The 16,635-nt window shown below is 47.2% G+C and overlaps 1 protein-coding gene across 1 annotated transcript in view; it reads left to right on the forward strand.

Moving 5' to 3' along the window:
* Positions 1-16,635, forward strand: part of LOC137308897 (scavenger receptor cysteine-rich type 1 protein M130-like) — a 73,845-nt gene that overhangs the window by 12,251 nt on the left and 44,959 nt on the right. The window contains exons 2-7 of the mRNA XM_067977334.1: positions 151-250; positions 5,582-5,699; positions 8,768-8,803; positions 9,438-9,755; positions 10,909-11,214; positions 14,413-14,721. Coding sequence (XP_067833435.1) covers positions 5,669-5,699; positions 8,768-8,803; positions 9,438-9,755; positions 10,909-11,214; positions 14,413-14,721 — 1,000 coding nt within the window. The 5' untranslated portion in view covers positions 151-250; positions 5,582-5,668. The remainder of the gene's footprint in view (positions 1-150; positions 251-5,581; positions 5,700-8,767; positions 8,804-9,437; positions 9,756-10,908; positions 11,215-14,412; positions 14,722-16,635) is intronic.

The following is a 16,635-nucleotide window of genomic DNA, read 5'->3' on the forward strand; positions in this document are numbered from 1 at the left end:
ATAAATGAATATCCCGTTCCTGGTATTTTGAAACAGTTTATCTTTCCATCTAACATTTTCCTGTGTCTTTTTTGTTCCTTCATTCTCTTTGCGATTTATTGACAATGGTGGATTTGCAGACAGAAAACGAGTTGTTATCTTTTCGTGCAGGCACCATCTCCCATCGGTTCTTATCAGGAATTGCTGACTCCGTCCGCGTCTTTTCGTGGACTGGGCTTCAGGATGAATTGGAGTACTTCGGCAGCATTAAGTGAGTCCCCCTTTGTCATTAAATGGGTCGGTCGTGCCTTTGAAGTAAATGGTAAAAGATATCAGGACTCAGGTAACATGCCAATTCGCTATCACCTAAGCAATGATCTATCTGTATGGTTCCTTTCATTACTTTTTCGTTCTGAAATAATAGAAACATAGAGAATAGGAGCAGGAGTAGGCCATTCGGCCCTTCGAGCCTGCTCCGCCATTCAATATGATCATGGCTGATCCTCTATCTCAATACCATATTCCCGCTCTCTCTCCCCGTACCCCTTGATGCCTTTTTGCGTCTAGAAATCTATCCAGCTCCTTCTTGAATATATTCAGTGACTCGGCCTCCACTGCCTTCTGTGGTAGAGAATTCCACAGGTTCACCACCCTCTGAGTGAAGACATTTCTCCTCATCTCAGTCCTAAATGTCCTACCCCCCGTATCCTGAGACTGTGACCCCTCGTTCTGGACTCCCCCAGCCTGGGGAAACATCCTCCCTGCATCCAGTCTGTCTAGCCCTGTCAGAATTTTCTACATTTCAATGAGATCCCCTCTCATTCTTCTAAACTCGAGTGAATACAGGCCGAGTCGACCCAATCTCTCCTCATACGACAGTCCTGCCATCCCAGGGATCAGTCTGGTGAACCTTCGCTGCACTCCCTCCATGGCAAGTATATCCTTTCTTAGGTAAGGAGACCAAAACTGCACACAATACTCCAGATGTGGTCTCACCAAGGCCCTGTATAACTGCAGTAAGGCACCCTTGCTCCTGTACTCAAATCCTCTTGCAATGAAGGCCAACATACCATTCGCCTTCCTAACTGCTTGCTGCATGTTTGCTTTCAGTGACTGGTGTACAAGGACACCCAGGTCCCTTTGTACATCAACATTCCCCAATCTATCACCATTTAAATAATACTCTGCCTTTCTGTTTTTCCTTCCAAAGTGGATAACCTCACATTTATCCCCGTTATACTGCATCTGCCATGTTCTTGCCCACTCACCCAACTTGTCTAAATCGCCTTGAAGCCTCTTTGCATCCTCCTCACAGCTCACAATCCCGCCCAGTTTTGTGTTGTCAGCAAACTCGGAAATATTACATTTGGTTCCCTCATCCAAATCATTGATATGGCAGTTTTGCTGTGACACGAAAGCACTGGAGGTGTTAACATTGGATTAATCGAGCACAATTTACTCCAAGATAATTTTATTCTTGCGGTAAATTGTATGGTGCTGCTCCTTCTCCAGCCCCTCTTAAATTAAAAGAGAGCGCCTTCCTCATCTGCGTTTGTCAGCTGCGAGTTTCTGGCCATTGAAATGAATCGATTAAAATTGCGGTTTGTACAAGGAATTTTTCTTCTGTTCGCCATGACGTGACAGTAACGCACCACGTCCTATTCCCAGTGAAAGCATTTTCGTCCAAGTCGGCTAACTGTTCGCACACACCTGCAAGGGAAATCTTTGTAAAACTTTGACGGAGTCCAAAATAAAGGGGCCATAAATATAATTAAGCCAATAATAAATCGGATAAGGAATTCAGAAGGAACTTCTTTACCCCAGAGAGTGGTGAGATTGTGGGACTCGCTCCCACAAGGAGTAGTTGAGGTGAATAGTGTAGATGGATTTAAGGGGAAGCTGGATAAACACATGAGGGACAAAGGAATAGAAGGATATTTTGAGTAAGATGTGGTGTGGGGGGAGGCTCTTATGGAGCTCAGACACCTGTTGGGCCGAATGGCCAGTTTCTGTGCTATAAAATTCGATGTAATTTGGTGCGATACTTTGTAACCATGAAGGGTCTGGGCAGAGTAGATGGAGAGAAACTCTTCCCATTGGCGGAAGGGTCGAGAACCAGAGGACACAGATTTAAGGTGATTGGCAAATGAACCAAAGGCAACAGAAGGAAAAACTTTTTTACCCAGCGAGCGGTTAGGATCTGGAATGCACTGCCCGAGGGGGTGGTGGAGGCAGATTCAATCATGGCCTTCGAAAGGGAACTGGATAAGGACTCGAAAGGAAAAAAAATTCCAGGTGCTACGGGGAGAGGGAGGGGGAGTGGGACTGGACGGATAGCTCTTGCACAGAGCCGGTGCGGACACGATGGGCCGAACGGCCTCCTTCCTTGCTGTTTCCTTTCTATGATTCTGTGAAATCAAACAGAGGAACAGGACGAGGAGCAGGAAGTGAAGGATTTGGAAGAAGAGGAATGGAAAGGTGCAGTAACGTGAAACCCATATGTGACAGCAAGGGCTCTGCAGCAATCAGCCACTGTCCTGAACTGTAGATGCACAGGACGTACAGTTTAATAATTACACAGAAATTTCCTCATAGCGCCCACAGTAGTGGATTCTGGTCAATGTCTTTGTGCCCCGCGATAGGACTGTTTACTCAGATCAAAGGCAGGATCCATAAAACAAACACTGATGGCGCCTGAACCTTCTCCATTCGTGTATCCCTCACTTTGAACATTTAGTACGAGATTTTGTTTGGATGTTTGAGCAATTCCTTGTTTGGACACCAAATTACACGCACACATGGTCGGGAAACTTCAATGATTGACATCGGGTTACATCGAGTTTAAAACAGAGAAACAGGCCATTCAGTCCAACTGGTCTATCCCGGTGTTTATGCTCCACACGAGCCTCCTCCCTCCCCACTCCATCTCACCCTATCCTTCTATCCCTTTCTCCCTCATGTGTTTATCCAGCTTCCCCTTAAATCCATCCACACTATTCCCCTCGACTACTCCTTGTGGGAGTGAGTTCCACATTCTCACCACTCTCTGGGTAAAGAAGTTTCTCCTGAATTCCAGATTGGATTTATTAGACACTATCTTATATTTATGGCCCCTAGTTCTGGTCTCCCCCCACAAGTGGAAATATCTTCTCTACGTCTACCCTATCGAACCCTTTCATAATCTTAAACACCTCCATCAGGTCACCCCTCAGTCTTCTCTTTTCTAGAGAAAAGATCCCCAGCCTGTTCAGTCTTTCCTGATAGTTATAAACCTCTCAGTTCTGATATCATCCTGGTAAATATTTAATATAAATGCCTCTATAACCTTTTTAGAATATGGAGACCAGAACTGTTCACATTACTCCAAGTGTGGTCTAACCAAGGTATATGGAGACCAGAACTGTGCACAATGCTCCAAGTGTGGTCCAACCAAGGTATATGGAGACCAGAACTGTGCACAGTGCTCCAAGTGTGGTCCAACCAAGGTATACGGAGACCAGAACTGTGCGCAGTGCTCCAAGTGTGGTCCAACTAAGGTATACGGAGACCAGAACTGTGCACAGTGCTCCAAGTGTGGTCTAACTAAGGTATACGGAGACCAGAACTGTGCACAGTGCTCCAAGTGTGGTCTAACCAAGGTATATGGAGACCAGAACTGTTCTCAGTGCTCCAAGTGTGGTCTAACCAAGGTATATGGAGACCAGAACTGTGCACAGTGCTCCAAGTGTGGTCTAACTAAGGTATACGGAGACCAGAACTGTTCACAGTGCTCCAAGTGTGGTCTAACCCAGGTATATGGAGACCAGAACTGTGCACAGTGCTCCAAGTGTGGTCTAACCAAGGTATATGGAGACCAGAACTGTGCACAGTGCTCCAAGTGTGGTCTAACCAAGGTTTATGGAGTCCAGAACTGTACATAGTACTCTAAGTTTGGTCTAACCAAGGTTTCATACAAGTTTAACATAACTTCTCTGCTTTTCAATTCTATCCCTCTCAAACCCAATGCTTGGTTTGCCCTTTTTGTGGCCTTATAACCTGTGATGCTACTTCTAGTGATTTGTGTATCTGTACCCCCAGATCCCTCTGCTCCTCCACCCCATTTGGACTCTTATTATCCAAGCAGTATGTGGCCTCTTAATTCTTCCTACCATAATGCACCACCTCACACTTATCTATATTGAAGTTAATATTGTGTAAGTTTATTAATGTCTTCCTGCATTATTTCGCAGTCCTCCGCAGCATTAACTGCACCCCCCAATTTGGTGTCGTCCGCGAAATTTGAAATTGTACTTCTAATTCTTGAATCCAAATCTTTTGTGTAAATTGTAAACAACAGTGGTCCCAGTACCGACCCCTGTGGAACACCACTTCGCAACTTTTGCCAGTCTGAGTAGCTACGCTTTCACCCCCGACTCTCTGTTATCTGTTTTGTAGCCAGCTTGCTATCCATTCTGCTACCTCTCCCCTGACTCCACATGCTCTGTCTTTCCTCAAGAGTTTACCATGTGGTATCTAATCGAAGGCCAAGAGTAGGTCAGAGGCTGGGTATTCTGCGGCGAGTGACTCTCCTCCTGACTCCCCAAAGCCTTTCCACCATCTACAAGGCACAAGTCAGGAGTGTGATGGAATACTCTCCACTTGCCTGGATGAGTGCAGCTCCAACAACACTCGAGAAGCTCGACACCATCCAGGACAAAGCAGCCCGCTTGATTGGCACCCCATCCACCACCCTAAACATTCACTCCCTTCACCACCGGCGCACCGTGGCTGCAGTGTGGACCATCCACAGAAGCACTGCAGCAACTCGCCAAGGCTTCTTCGACAGCACCTCCCAAACCCGCGACCTCTCCCACCTCGAAGGACAAGGGCAGCAGGCACACGGGGACAACACCACCTGCACGTTCCCCTCCAAGTCGGGATGGTGTGTGACTTGGAAATATATCGGCCGTTCCTTCATTGTCGCTGGGTCAAAATCCTGGAACTCCCTTCCTAACGGCACTGTGGGAGAACCTTCACCACACGGACTGCAGCGGTTCAAGAAGGCGGCTCACCACCACCTTCTCAAGGGGCAATTAGGGATGGGCAATAAATGCCGGCCTTGCCAGCGACGCCCACATCCCATGAACGAATAAAAAAAAAAGGAACGTATAAAATTCTGACAGGGCTCGACAGAGAGGATGTTTCCCCTGGCTGGGGGGTCTAGAACGAGGGGTCACAGTCTCAGGATACAGGGGTAGGACATTTAGGACTGAGATGAGGAGAAATGTCTTCACTCAGAGGGTGGTGAACCTGTGGAATTCTCTACCACAGAAGGCAGTGGAGGCCAAGTCACTGAATATATTCAAGAAAGAGCTGGATAGATTTCTAGACGCAAAAGGCATCAAGGGGTACGGGGAGAGAGCGGGAATATGGTATTGAGATAGAGGATCAGCCATGATCATATTGAATGGCTGAGCGGGCCCGAAGGGCCGAATGGCCTACTCCTGCTCCTATCTTCTTTGTTTCTATGTTTCGAATACAAATGGCGAGTCCGGTGTAGCATAAAGTTTTCAATCAGCAGGGCATTAAATAACTAAACTTTCCTTCTCGTCTCTCTCAATAGCTAGCATCCCGTACTGAGCAGTGGACCAGAAACAATTGCCATATCAGTCTTCTTTAAACTCCATTAGTTCTTTGAACACAGATCAAGATGCGGTTTGCCATCCTTCTGTTTTCCGGCGGTGAGTCATTTAAAAAAAAAATTGTCTTCAAATTTTCATTAAAACAAATAATGGGAGGGAAAGTAGAGAGTGAGGAGGGCATAAAAAACTTACAAGGGGATATAGACAGGCTGGGTGAGTGGGCGGAGATTTGGCAGATGCAATACAATATTGGAAAATGTGAGGTAATGCTCTTTGGCAGGAAAAATCAGAGAGCAAGTTATTATCTTAATGGCGAGAAACTGGAAAGTACTGCAGTACAAAGGGATCTGGGGGTCCCAGTGCAAGAAAATCAAAAAGTTAGTATGCAGGTGCAGCAGGTGATCAAGAAGGCCAACGGAATGTTATCTTTTATTGCTCGGGGGATAGAATATAAAAACAGGGAGGTATTGCTGCAGTTATATAAGGTATTGGTGAGACCGCACCTGGAATACTGCACACAGTTTTGGTGTCCATACTTAAGAAAAGACATACTTGCTCTCGAGGCAGTACAAAGAAGGTTCACTCGGTTAATCCCGGGGATGAGGGGGTGGACATATGAGGAGAGGTTGAGTAGATTGGGACTCTACTCATTGGAGTTCAGAAGAACGAGAGACGATCTTATTGAAACATATAAGATTGTGAAGGGGCTTGATCGGGTGGATGCGGTAAGGATGTTCCCAAGGATGGGTGAAACTAGAACGAGGGGGCATAATCTTAGAATAAGGGGCTTCTCTTTCAAAACTGAGATGAGGAGAAGCTTCTTCACTCAGAGGGTGGTAGGTCTGTGGAATTTGCTGCCCCAGGAAGCTGTGGAAGCTACATCATTAGATAAATTGAAAACAGAAATCGACAGTTTCCTAGAAGTAAAGGGAATTAGGGGTTACGGGGAGCGGGCAGGAAATTGGACATGAATTTAGATTTGAGGTTAGGATCAGATCAGCCATGATCTTATTGAATGGCGGAGCAGGCTCGAGGGGCCGATTGGCCTACTCCTGCTCCTATTTCTTATGTTCTTATAACTTGTAGTGTTATGTCTCAGTACGGTTATCTCAATTTGAAACAGTGCCTTCAGAATGCTAAGGTAGGGGGGGGTGATGTTTATCTTTGCCCCACGTCTTAGAGGAAGAGATTTCCGTCTTTAATGCCCAGATGTTGAGCATCGCCTGATCGAGCGCTGATTGGAACATCTGCCGGCAGGAGGCACTCGAGCACCAGTCCCTGACTTTCCTTCCGTTGAACTCACGATCTGGCGTATTTGGTAAAATCTCACTCTTGCCCATTTAGAAGCCCATCTTCGGAAACGAGTGACAGGATTAGGTCATTCCGCTCCTGGGGCCTCGTCCACCAATCCATTAGATCATGGTTGATCTGCGTCTTAACTCCACTTGCCCGCCTTGGTTCCGATATCCCTTAATACCCTGACCGGACAAACATTCATCAATCTCAGGTCTGAAGTGCTTTATTGACTGAGCCTCATCCGTATTTTTTTTTGAAGGAGAGAGGTCCAGATTTCACTGGAGCGGAAATGGAGGAGATTTACGGGGACGTTGCCAGGGCTGGAGAGTTTTAGCTGTGAGGAAAGATTGGATAGGCTGGGGTTGTTCTCCTTGGAACTGAGGAGGCTGAGGGGAGGTTTAATTGAGGTGTACAAAATTATGACGGGACGAGATAGAGTGGATAGGAAGGATCTATTTCCCTTAGCGGAGAGGTCAATAACCAGGGGGCATAGATTTAAAGTGATTGGGAGAAGGATTAGAGGGGAGCTGAGGAGAAATGTTTTCACCCAGAGGGTGGTGGGGGTCTGGAACTCACTGCCTGAGAGGGTGGGAGAGGCAGAAACCCTCAACTCATTTAAAAAGTACCTGGATGTGCCCCTGAAGAGCCGTGAGCTACAGGGATACGGACCGAGTGTGGGAAAGTGGGATTGGGCGGGATGGCTCTTTTTCGGCCGGTACAGACACAATGGGCAGAATGGCCTCCTTCTGTGCCGTTCATTTCCACGATTCCATGATTTCCACTCCCGTTAATGTGAACAATTGCTTCCTGACATCACCCCCGAACGGCCGAGCTCTAATTTTAAGGTTCTGCCCCCTTGTTCTGGACTCCCCCCACCAGAGGAAATAGTTTTATTATTCATTCATGGGATGTGGGCGTCGCTGGCGAGGCCGGCATTTATTGCCCATCCCTAATTGCCCCTTGAGAAGGTGGTGGTGAGCCGCCTTCTTGAACCGCTGCAGTCCGTGTGGTGACGGTTCTCCCACAGTGCTGTTAGGAAGGGAGTTCCAGGATTTTGACCCAGCGACGATGAAGGAACGGCCGATATATTTCCAAGTCGGGATGGTGTGTGACTCGGAGGGGAACGTGCAGGTGGTGTTGTCCCCATGTGCCTGCTGCCCTTGTCCTTCTAGGTGGGAGAGGTCGCGGGTTTGGGAGGTGCTGTCGAAGAAGCCTTGGCGAGTTGCTGCAGTGCATCCTGTGGATGGTCCACACTGCAGCCACGGTGCGCCGGTGGTGAAGGGAGTGAATGTTTAGGGTGGTGGATGGGGTGCCAATCAAGCGGGCTGCTTTGTCCTGGATGGTGTCGAGCTTCCTGAGTGTTGTTGGAGCTGCACTCATCCAGGCAAGTGGAGATGGCCGAGCGAGCCACTCAGTTGTTCAGAGAAGGCGTCTCACCACCACCTTCTCGAGGGACAATAAATGCTGGCTCTGCCAGTGCTACTCACGTTCCATGAACAAAAATTACTGTACAATGAGCGTCAGAAAAGGCAACGGATGCAATGCGGACTCAATCACACACACACATGTGTGTGGGCACCCGGTCCATGGGGTAAAGTTAAATACAGTTTTACAAGTCACTTAATAAAATAAATCCCGCCGCGTGAGCCTTCCAGACGTTTGGAGCAAATGGCCAGGAGAAGGAAACATTGCATTAAGCAGACAAAATATTACCGAGTCCAGAGGAGTGCTGCGTTCTTGCTTGTTGCTGCACCGTCGGAACAAATCAGTGATTTTTACATCGAGACGATCGGACGAGGAGGATGCATCATTGGATGAGCCAGCTTTTTTCACCAGATGGCTATTTATATTTTTTTCTTTCTCTTCTCCAGCCCTTCTTCTTGTCGGTGACACTGCGGCTACTGGAGGTTAGTGTCAAATGATAATTGAAATATTTATGGTGCGAAATATTTTTATAAAAAACATAATGATCGAGGCGAGAATGTGCATTGATTGCTTTCAATTCTGGGCACCTTAATTTAGACGAATTCGTATTCGCTTTGGTTATATATTGTTAAAGAAATATAAACTAAAGGGTACAATTTTAAAGGGGGTGCAGGAACAGAGAGACCTGGGGGTGTGTGTACACAAATCTTCGAAGGGGGCAGGACAGGTTGAGAAGGCATATGGGATCCTGGGCTTTATTAATAGAGGCACAGAGTACAAAAGCAAGGGAGTGATGCTAAACCCTTTATAAAACACTGGGTTGGACCTCAGCTGGAGAATTGGGTCCAGTTCTGGGCCCCGCTCTTTAGGAAAGATGTGAAGGCCTTAGAGAGGGTGCAGAGGAGATTTACCAGAATGGTTCCAGGGATGAGGGACCTCAGTTACACGTCGGGAAGCTGTGAACTTGGAGCAGAACCAGTGTTTTATAAAGGGTTTAGCATGACTTCCTTGCTTTCGTACTCTGTGCCTCTATTAATAAAGCCCAGGGTCCCGTCTGGTGCAACCTTCTGAAAGCATGGCCATCGCCCGCACACCAATTGTTGATTTTTGTCTCAGAGTTACTCCACCTACGACTGGTGGATGGCGAGAGCGTCTGCTCTGGCAGAGTCGAGGTGTTTTACAATGAGACGTGGGGGACCATTTGCGATGACTACTGGGACATGGCGGACGCCGTCGTCGTTTGCCGTCAGCTGAACTGCGGCTTTGCCGAATCGGCGAGGGGGTCAGCTCAGTTCGGAGAAGGTACCGAAGAGATCTGGCTGGATGATGTCGAGTGCCTTGGAACTGAGACGAATCTACAGCAGTGCAAAATCAGGCCAGTCGGAGAACATAACTGTAATCACGTGGAAGATGCTGGTGTTATATGCGATGCTGGTAAGTTATATCTAATCTATCCATCTATCTATTTATATATCTATCTCTCTATCTATCTATCTATCTATCCATCTATCTATCTATCTATCTATTTATCTCTGTATCTGTCTATCTATCCATCTATCTGTCTATTTATCTATCCATCTGTCTATCTATCTATTTATCTCTATATCTATCTATCTCTCTATCTATCTATCTCTATATCTATCTCTCTATCTATCTCTACATCTATCTATCTTTCGTCTATCTACCTACCTGTTTGTTTGTCTACCATCATCTCTCGATCTATCTATCTATCTATTCTCCGATCTATCCATCTATCTATCTATCTATCTATCTATCTATCTATCTGTCCATCTATCTATCCATCCATCTCTATCTATCTATCTCTCAATCTATCCATCTATCTGTCTATCTATCTATCTATCTATCTATCTATCTATCTATCTATCTATCTTTCTATCTATCTATCCATCTATCTCTATCTATCTATCTCTCAATCTATCCATCTATCTGTCTATCTATCTATCTATCTATCTATCTATCTATCTATCTATCTATCTCTATCTCTATCTATCTCTATCTCTATCCATTTATCTCTATCCATCTATCGATTTTCCTATCTATCTATCTATCTATCTATCTATCTATCTATCTATCTATCTATCTATCTATCTATCTATCTATCTATCTATCTCTATCTCTATCTATCTCTATCTCTATCCATTTATCTCTATCCATCTATCGATTTTCCTATCTATCTATCTATCTATCTATCTATCTATCTATCTATCTATCTATCTATCTATCTATCTATCTATCTATTATCTCTCCACCATCTCTCAGTCTATCCATCCATCTATTCTCCTATCTATCTCTATCTATCTATCTCTCGATCTATCCATCAATCTATTCTCCTATCTATCTCTTCATCTCTATCTCTACATTTACAGATTTAGAGACCCAGCAGTATTTGTAAAGTTGCAGTAACATGTCACAATTATTAATGCAGCAACACGGAGCCCAATATTGGATGAGGCGTGAAACAGGCAACAGGTGAGATACTGCCCGTGTTTCATTCCTTCCCAAATCAAATTTCACCCCTTTAGTTTCTTCCCCCCCCCCATGCCCTCCTCCCCCACTATTGTTCCAGACCAAGCCCCGAGACCTGTGATCTACAATGGTCGAAGATTTGATGTGTTTATCAAAGGCGAGGACCTTCAGATCAAATGCACAACCCAAGGCTTCTACTCGTCTACAATGTTCTATCTCTACAAGGAAAACCCTGAAACTCCGATCATGTCCAAAGCCACCACCACCAGGGATTACACTGTTACATTTGACATCCTGAACATCAGCAAAGAAAACGAAGGGAATTACACCTGCAGTTACGATGCCGAAATGGCCGGGAAGTCATACAAATCAGGAAAGAGCGACCCCATTGAGGTTATCCTGAAAGGTGAGTGGAACTCAAATTTTTTTTTATTATTCGTTCATGGGATGTGGGCGTCGCTGGCGAGGCCGGCATTTATTGCCCGTCCCTAATTGCCCCTTGAGAAGGTGGTGGTGAGCCGCCTTCTTGAACCGCTGCAGTCCGTGTGGTGAAGGTTCTCCCACAGTGCCGTTAGGAAGGGAGTTCCAGGATTTTGACCCAGCGACGATGAAGGAACGGCCGATATATTTCCAAGTCGGGATGGTGTGTGACTCGGAGGGGAACGTGCAGTTGGTGTTGTTCCCATGTGCCTGCTGCCCTCGTCCTTCTAGGTGGGAGAGGTCGCGGGTTTGGGAGGTGCTGTCGAAGAAGCCTTGGCGAGTTGCTGCAGTGCATCCTGTGGATGGTCCACACTGCAGCCACGGTGCGCCGGTGGTGAAGGGAGTGAATGTTTAGGGTGGTGGATGGGGTGCCAATCAAGCGGGCTGCTTTGTCCTGGATGGTGTCGAGCTTCTTGAGTGTTGTTGGAGCTGCACTCATCCAGGCAAGTGGAGAGTATTCCAACACACTCCTGACTTGTGCATTGTAGATGGTGGAAAGGCTTTGGGGAGTCAGGAGGTGAGTCACTCACCGCAGAATACCCAGCCTCTGACCTGCTCTTGTAGCCACAGTATTTATATGGCTGGTCCAGTTAAGTTTCTGGTTAATGGTGACCCACAGGATATTGATGGTGGGGGATTCGGAGATGGTAATGCCGTTGAATGTCAAGGGGAGGTGGTTAGACTTTCTCTTGTTAGAGATGGTCATTGTCTGGTGCCATTAGGTGACGGCCGTTCATCCAACTGAGTCCACGTTGTCTCAATTTGAAAATGGACGTCTTTAATCGTTACAGGGTCAGTCCGTGAATTTTTGCGGCATCAAAGGTGTAAAAGAAACACCCCCCTTGCTGGTGATTCTGGAGATGGAATGGCTTTGCAAGTTTAACCGTTGCATTTCTGCTTTGCACTGGTGTCTCACTGCCGGTAGAAACCCAAGGGGTAACTTTTATCAAGTCAAAATCGGTTGAAACGGGCTCCCGACCACTCCCTGCACTGCCCTCAGGGTCACCGTATCGGCCCCTTACCTGACAAGAGAGCGAAGAATCTGTCCTGCAATTAAGTCAGTCGAAATTGAAACGAAGGGGAGTGTAACGTGGGCTGCCCATTTGTTATCGTCCACTTTGAGTTTCTGCGCAAGAGGGATTAATACTCCATTTGTGTTTTAGTTTCTCAAGACCAGAACACTTGGAATCATAGAATCATAGAAAGATCACAGCATGGAAGGAGGCCGTTCGGCCCATCGAGTCCGTGCCGGCTCTGTGCAAGAGCAATCCAGCCAGTCCCACTCCCCCGCCCTCTCCCGGTAGCCCCTGCACATTTAATCCCTTTCAAGTCCTTATCCAGTTCCCTTTTGAAGGCCATGATTGAATCTGCCTCCACCACCCCCTCGGGCAGTGCATTCCAGATCCTAACCACTCGCTGGGTAAAAAAGTTTCTCCTCATGTCACCTTTGGTTCTTTTGTCAATCACCTTAAATCTATGTCCTCTGGTTCTTGACCCTTCCGCCAATGGGAGCAGTTTCTCTCTATGTACTCTGTCTAGACCCTTCATGATTTTGAACACCTCAATCAAATCTCCTCTCAACCATCTCTGTTCCAAGGAGAACAACCCCAGCTTCTCCAGTCTATCCACATAACTAAAGTCCCTCATCCCTGGAATCATTCTGGTAAATCTCCTCTGCACCCTCTCTAAGGCCTTCACATCTTTCCTAAAGTGCGGTGCCCAGAACTGGAGACAATACTCTAGTTGTGGCCAAACCAGTATTTTATAAAGGTTCATCATGACTTCCATACTTTTTGTAAATGATTGATGGCTATTTGCATGTTTCGGGCAGGAACAAATTGTCCTCATCCTTGAGAACGTCTATTTTTACTAATCTGTAAGACATTAATTTAAACGGAAAACCTAATTTTAAAAAAATTAGTTCATGGGATGTGGGCATCGCTGGCGAGGCCAACATTTATTGCCCATCCCTAATTGCCCCTTGAGAAGGTGGTGGTGAGCCGCCTTCTTGAACCGCTGCAGTCCGTGTGGTGAAGGTTCTCCCACAGTGCCGTTAGGAAGGGAGTTCCAGGATTTTGACCCAGCGACGATGAAGGAACGGCCGATATATTTCCAAGTCGGGATGGTGTGTGACTCGGAGGGGAACGTGCAGGTGGTGTTGTTCCCATGTGCCTGCTGCCCTTGTCCTTCTAGGTGGGAGAGGTCGCGGGTTTGGGAGGTGCTGTCGAAGAAGCCTTGGCGAGTTGCTGCAGTGCATCCTGTGGATGGTCCACACTGCAGCCACTGTGCTCCGGTGGTGAAGGGAGTGAATGTTTAGGGTGGTGGATGGGGTACCAATCAAGCGGGCTGCTTTGTCCTGGATGGTGTCGAGCTTCTCGAGTGTTGTTGGAGCTGCACTCATCCAGGCAAGTGGAGAGTATTCCATCACACTCCTGACTTGTGCCTTGTAGATGGTGGAAAGGCTTTGGGGAGTCAGGAGGTGAGTCACTCGCCGCAGAATACCCAGCCTCTGACCTGCTCTTGCAGCCACAGTATTTATATGGCTGGTCCAGCAATAAAGTTGAAAGTTGTTTCTTTTAAGCTTATTGCGAGTAATACGTTATAAACCATAACCGATCTTTTCCCCCTTCACCACCGGCGCACCGTGGCTGCAGTGTGGACCATCCACAGGATGCACTGCAGCAACTCGCCAAGGCTTCTTCGACAGCACCTCCCAAACCCGCGACCTCTCCCACCTAGAAGGACAAGGGCAACATGGGAACAACACCACCTGCACGTTCCCCTCCAAGTCACACACCATCCCCACTTGGAAATATATCGGCCGTTCCTTCATCGTCGCTGGGTCAAAATCCTGGAACTCCCTTCCTAACGGCACTGTGGGAGAACCTTCACCACAAGGGCAGCAGGTTTTACCGAACGCTGTAAGGCAATCAGGGTACGTCATACCATTATGCCTGACATACGTGACCTTTAGTCAAGTCAATCAAAACTGAGCAGCGTCGACTAAGACTCGTGCTCTCCTGAATTAGTTTGGCCCCTCTTGCAATTTTACATGTTGAAAAGTAATGCAGTACCTGAAGCTGCTTCACTGAATTCACATTGACGTTTCCTCTTTTTATTCCAGACTTCTTGCTGCCACCAACCGTGACCTTGAATCGAATGTCCAATTTTCTCGTACAGGGGCAAAGCATTAGCATCAGATGCGAGGCACCTGAGCAATTTGATGACTGCACGTTTTACCTGTACAAAGACAGTGCAGATAATGCTGTCAGTGTCCTGACCGCTCCTGACTTGTCCTCCAGTGTTTTGTTTAACATCTCAGACTTGGTGAAAAGTGACGAGGGGAGTTATTTCTGCAGATATCAAGCCTTATTGTCCAAACGATTTTATTTCAATTCATCGATCAGCAGCACTATAAATATTACCGTGCAAGGTAAGTGCAAAATACATAAAACCAGGATGTCTACTTTGCAGACAGCAGGCAGTGATAGATCCATCGAATCATAAAAAGGCGTCAAAAATGATGGAATACTCTCCACTTGCCTGGATGAGTGCAGCTCCAACAACACTCAAGAAGCTCGACACCATCCAGGGCAAAGCAGCCCGCTTGATTGGCACCCCATCCACCACCCTAAACATTCACTCCCTTCACCACCGGCGCACCGTGGCTGCAGTGTGGACCATCCACAGGATGCACTGCAGCAACTCGCCAAGGCTTCTTCGACAGCACCTCCCAAACCCGCGACCTCTCCCACCTAGAAGGACAAGGGCAGCAGGCACATGGGGACAACACCACCTGCACGTTCCCCTGCAAGTCACACACCATCCCGACTTGGAAATATATCGGCCGTTCCTTCATCGTCGCTGGGTCAAAATCCTGGAACTCCCTCCCTAACAGCACTGTGGGAGAACCTTCACCACACGGACTGCAGCGGTTCAAGAAGGCGGCTCACCACCACCTTCTCAAGGGGCAATCAGGGATGGGCAATAAATGCCGGCCTCGCCAGCGACGCCCACATCCCATGAACGAATAATAAAAAAAGAAACCCCCGCCCCCGGCCCGCTGCTGATGATTCTGGAGATGGAATGGCTTTCCAAATTTAACTATTGCATTTCTGGTTTGCATTGGTGTTACACTGCCAGCTAAAACCCAAGAGGTAACTTTTACCAATCAAAATTGGGTGGAGGCGTGAAACGGGCACCCAGCCCCTCCCTGCACTGCCCTCAGAGTCACCGTATCGGCCCCTTACCCGACAAGAGTGCGAAGAATCTGTCTTACAATGAAGTCAGTGGAAATTAAAATAAAGGCGAGTGTAACATTGGCTGACAACTTGTTATTGTCTGCTTTGCAATGGTGCCCAAGAGCGATTTATACCCCATTTATGTTTTATCTTCTCAAGATCAGAACATTTAGAATCATAGAAAGATCACAGCGTAGAAGGAGGCCGTTCGGCCCATCGAGTCCGAGCCGGCTCTCTGCAAGAGCAATCCGGCCAGTCCCACTCCCCCGCCCTCTCCCCGTCGCCCTGCCAATTTTTTCCTTTCGAGTCCTTATCCAGTTCCCTTTTGAAGGCCATGATTGAATCTGCCTCCACCACCCCCTCGGGCAGTGCATTCCAGATCCTAACCACTCGCTGGGTAAAAATGTTTTTCCTCATGTCGCCTTTGGTTCTTTTGCCAATCACCTTAAATCTGCGTCCTCTGGTTCTTGACCCTTCCTCCAATGGGAACAGTTTCTCTCTATCTACTCTGTCTAGACCCTTCATGATTTTGAACACCTCGATCAAATCTCCTCTCAACCGTCTCTGTTCCAAGTAGAACAACCTCGGCTTCCATATTGCTTCACTCAGTAGACTCCACCCACCAAAGGAAATAGTTTCTCTCTATCTACGCTATCAAATCCTTCAATCATCTTTAAACACCTCAATTAGATCCCACCTCAATCTTCTGTACTCAAGGGAACATGAGCCTTGTCTCTGCGACCTGTCCTCTCTTTTAGCCCGGGTACCATTCTGGTGAATCTGCCCTGCGCCCCCTCCAAGGCCAGTACGTCCTCCCTGAGCAACTGAATGCAGTACTCTAATCTCGAACGGACTCTTGCTCGCGATCCCTCGAAAAATACCTGGACGCGCACCCGAAGAGCCGTGACCTGCAGGGCAACGGACCAAGTGCGGGATTAGGCTGGGTGGCTCGTTTCTCGGCCGGCGCGGACACGAAGGGCCGAACGGCCTCCTTCTGTGTAAATTTCTATCTCTATTTAGACAACGTTACATCAATGAAGCATAGTACAAAATCTTTGCATTTCTTTGACAATTGTTTATCGACACACATAGAGAGTCAAGAAACG

The sequence above is a fragment of the Heptranchias perlo genome, unplaced genomic scaffold, assembly GCF_035084215.1.
Source record: "Heptranchias perlo isolate sHepPer1 unplaced genomic scaffold, sHepPer1.hap1 HAP1_SCAFFOLD_143, whole genome shotgun sequence".
In the NCBI taxonomy this organism is placed as follows: domain Eukaryota; kingdom Metazoa; phylum Chordata; class Chondrichthyes; order Hexanchiformes; family Hexanchidae; genus Heptranchias; species Heptranchias perlo.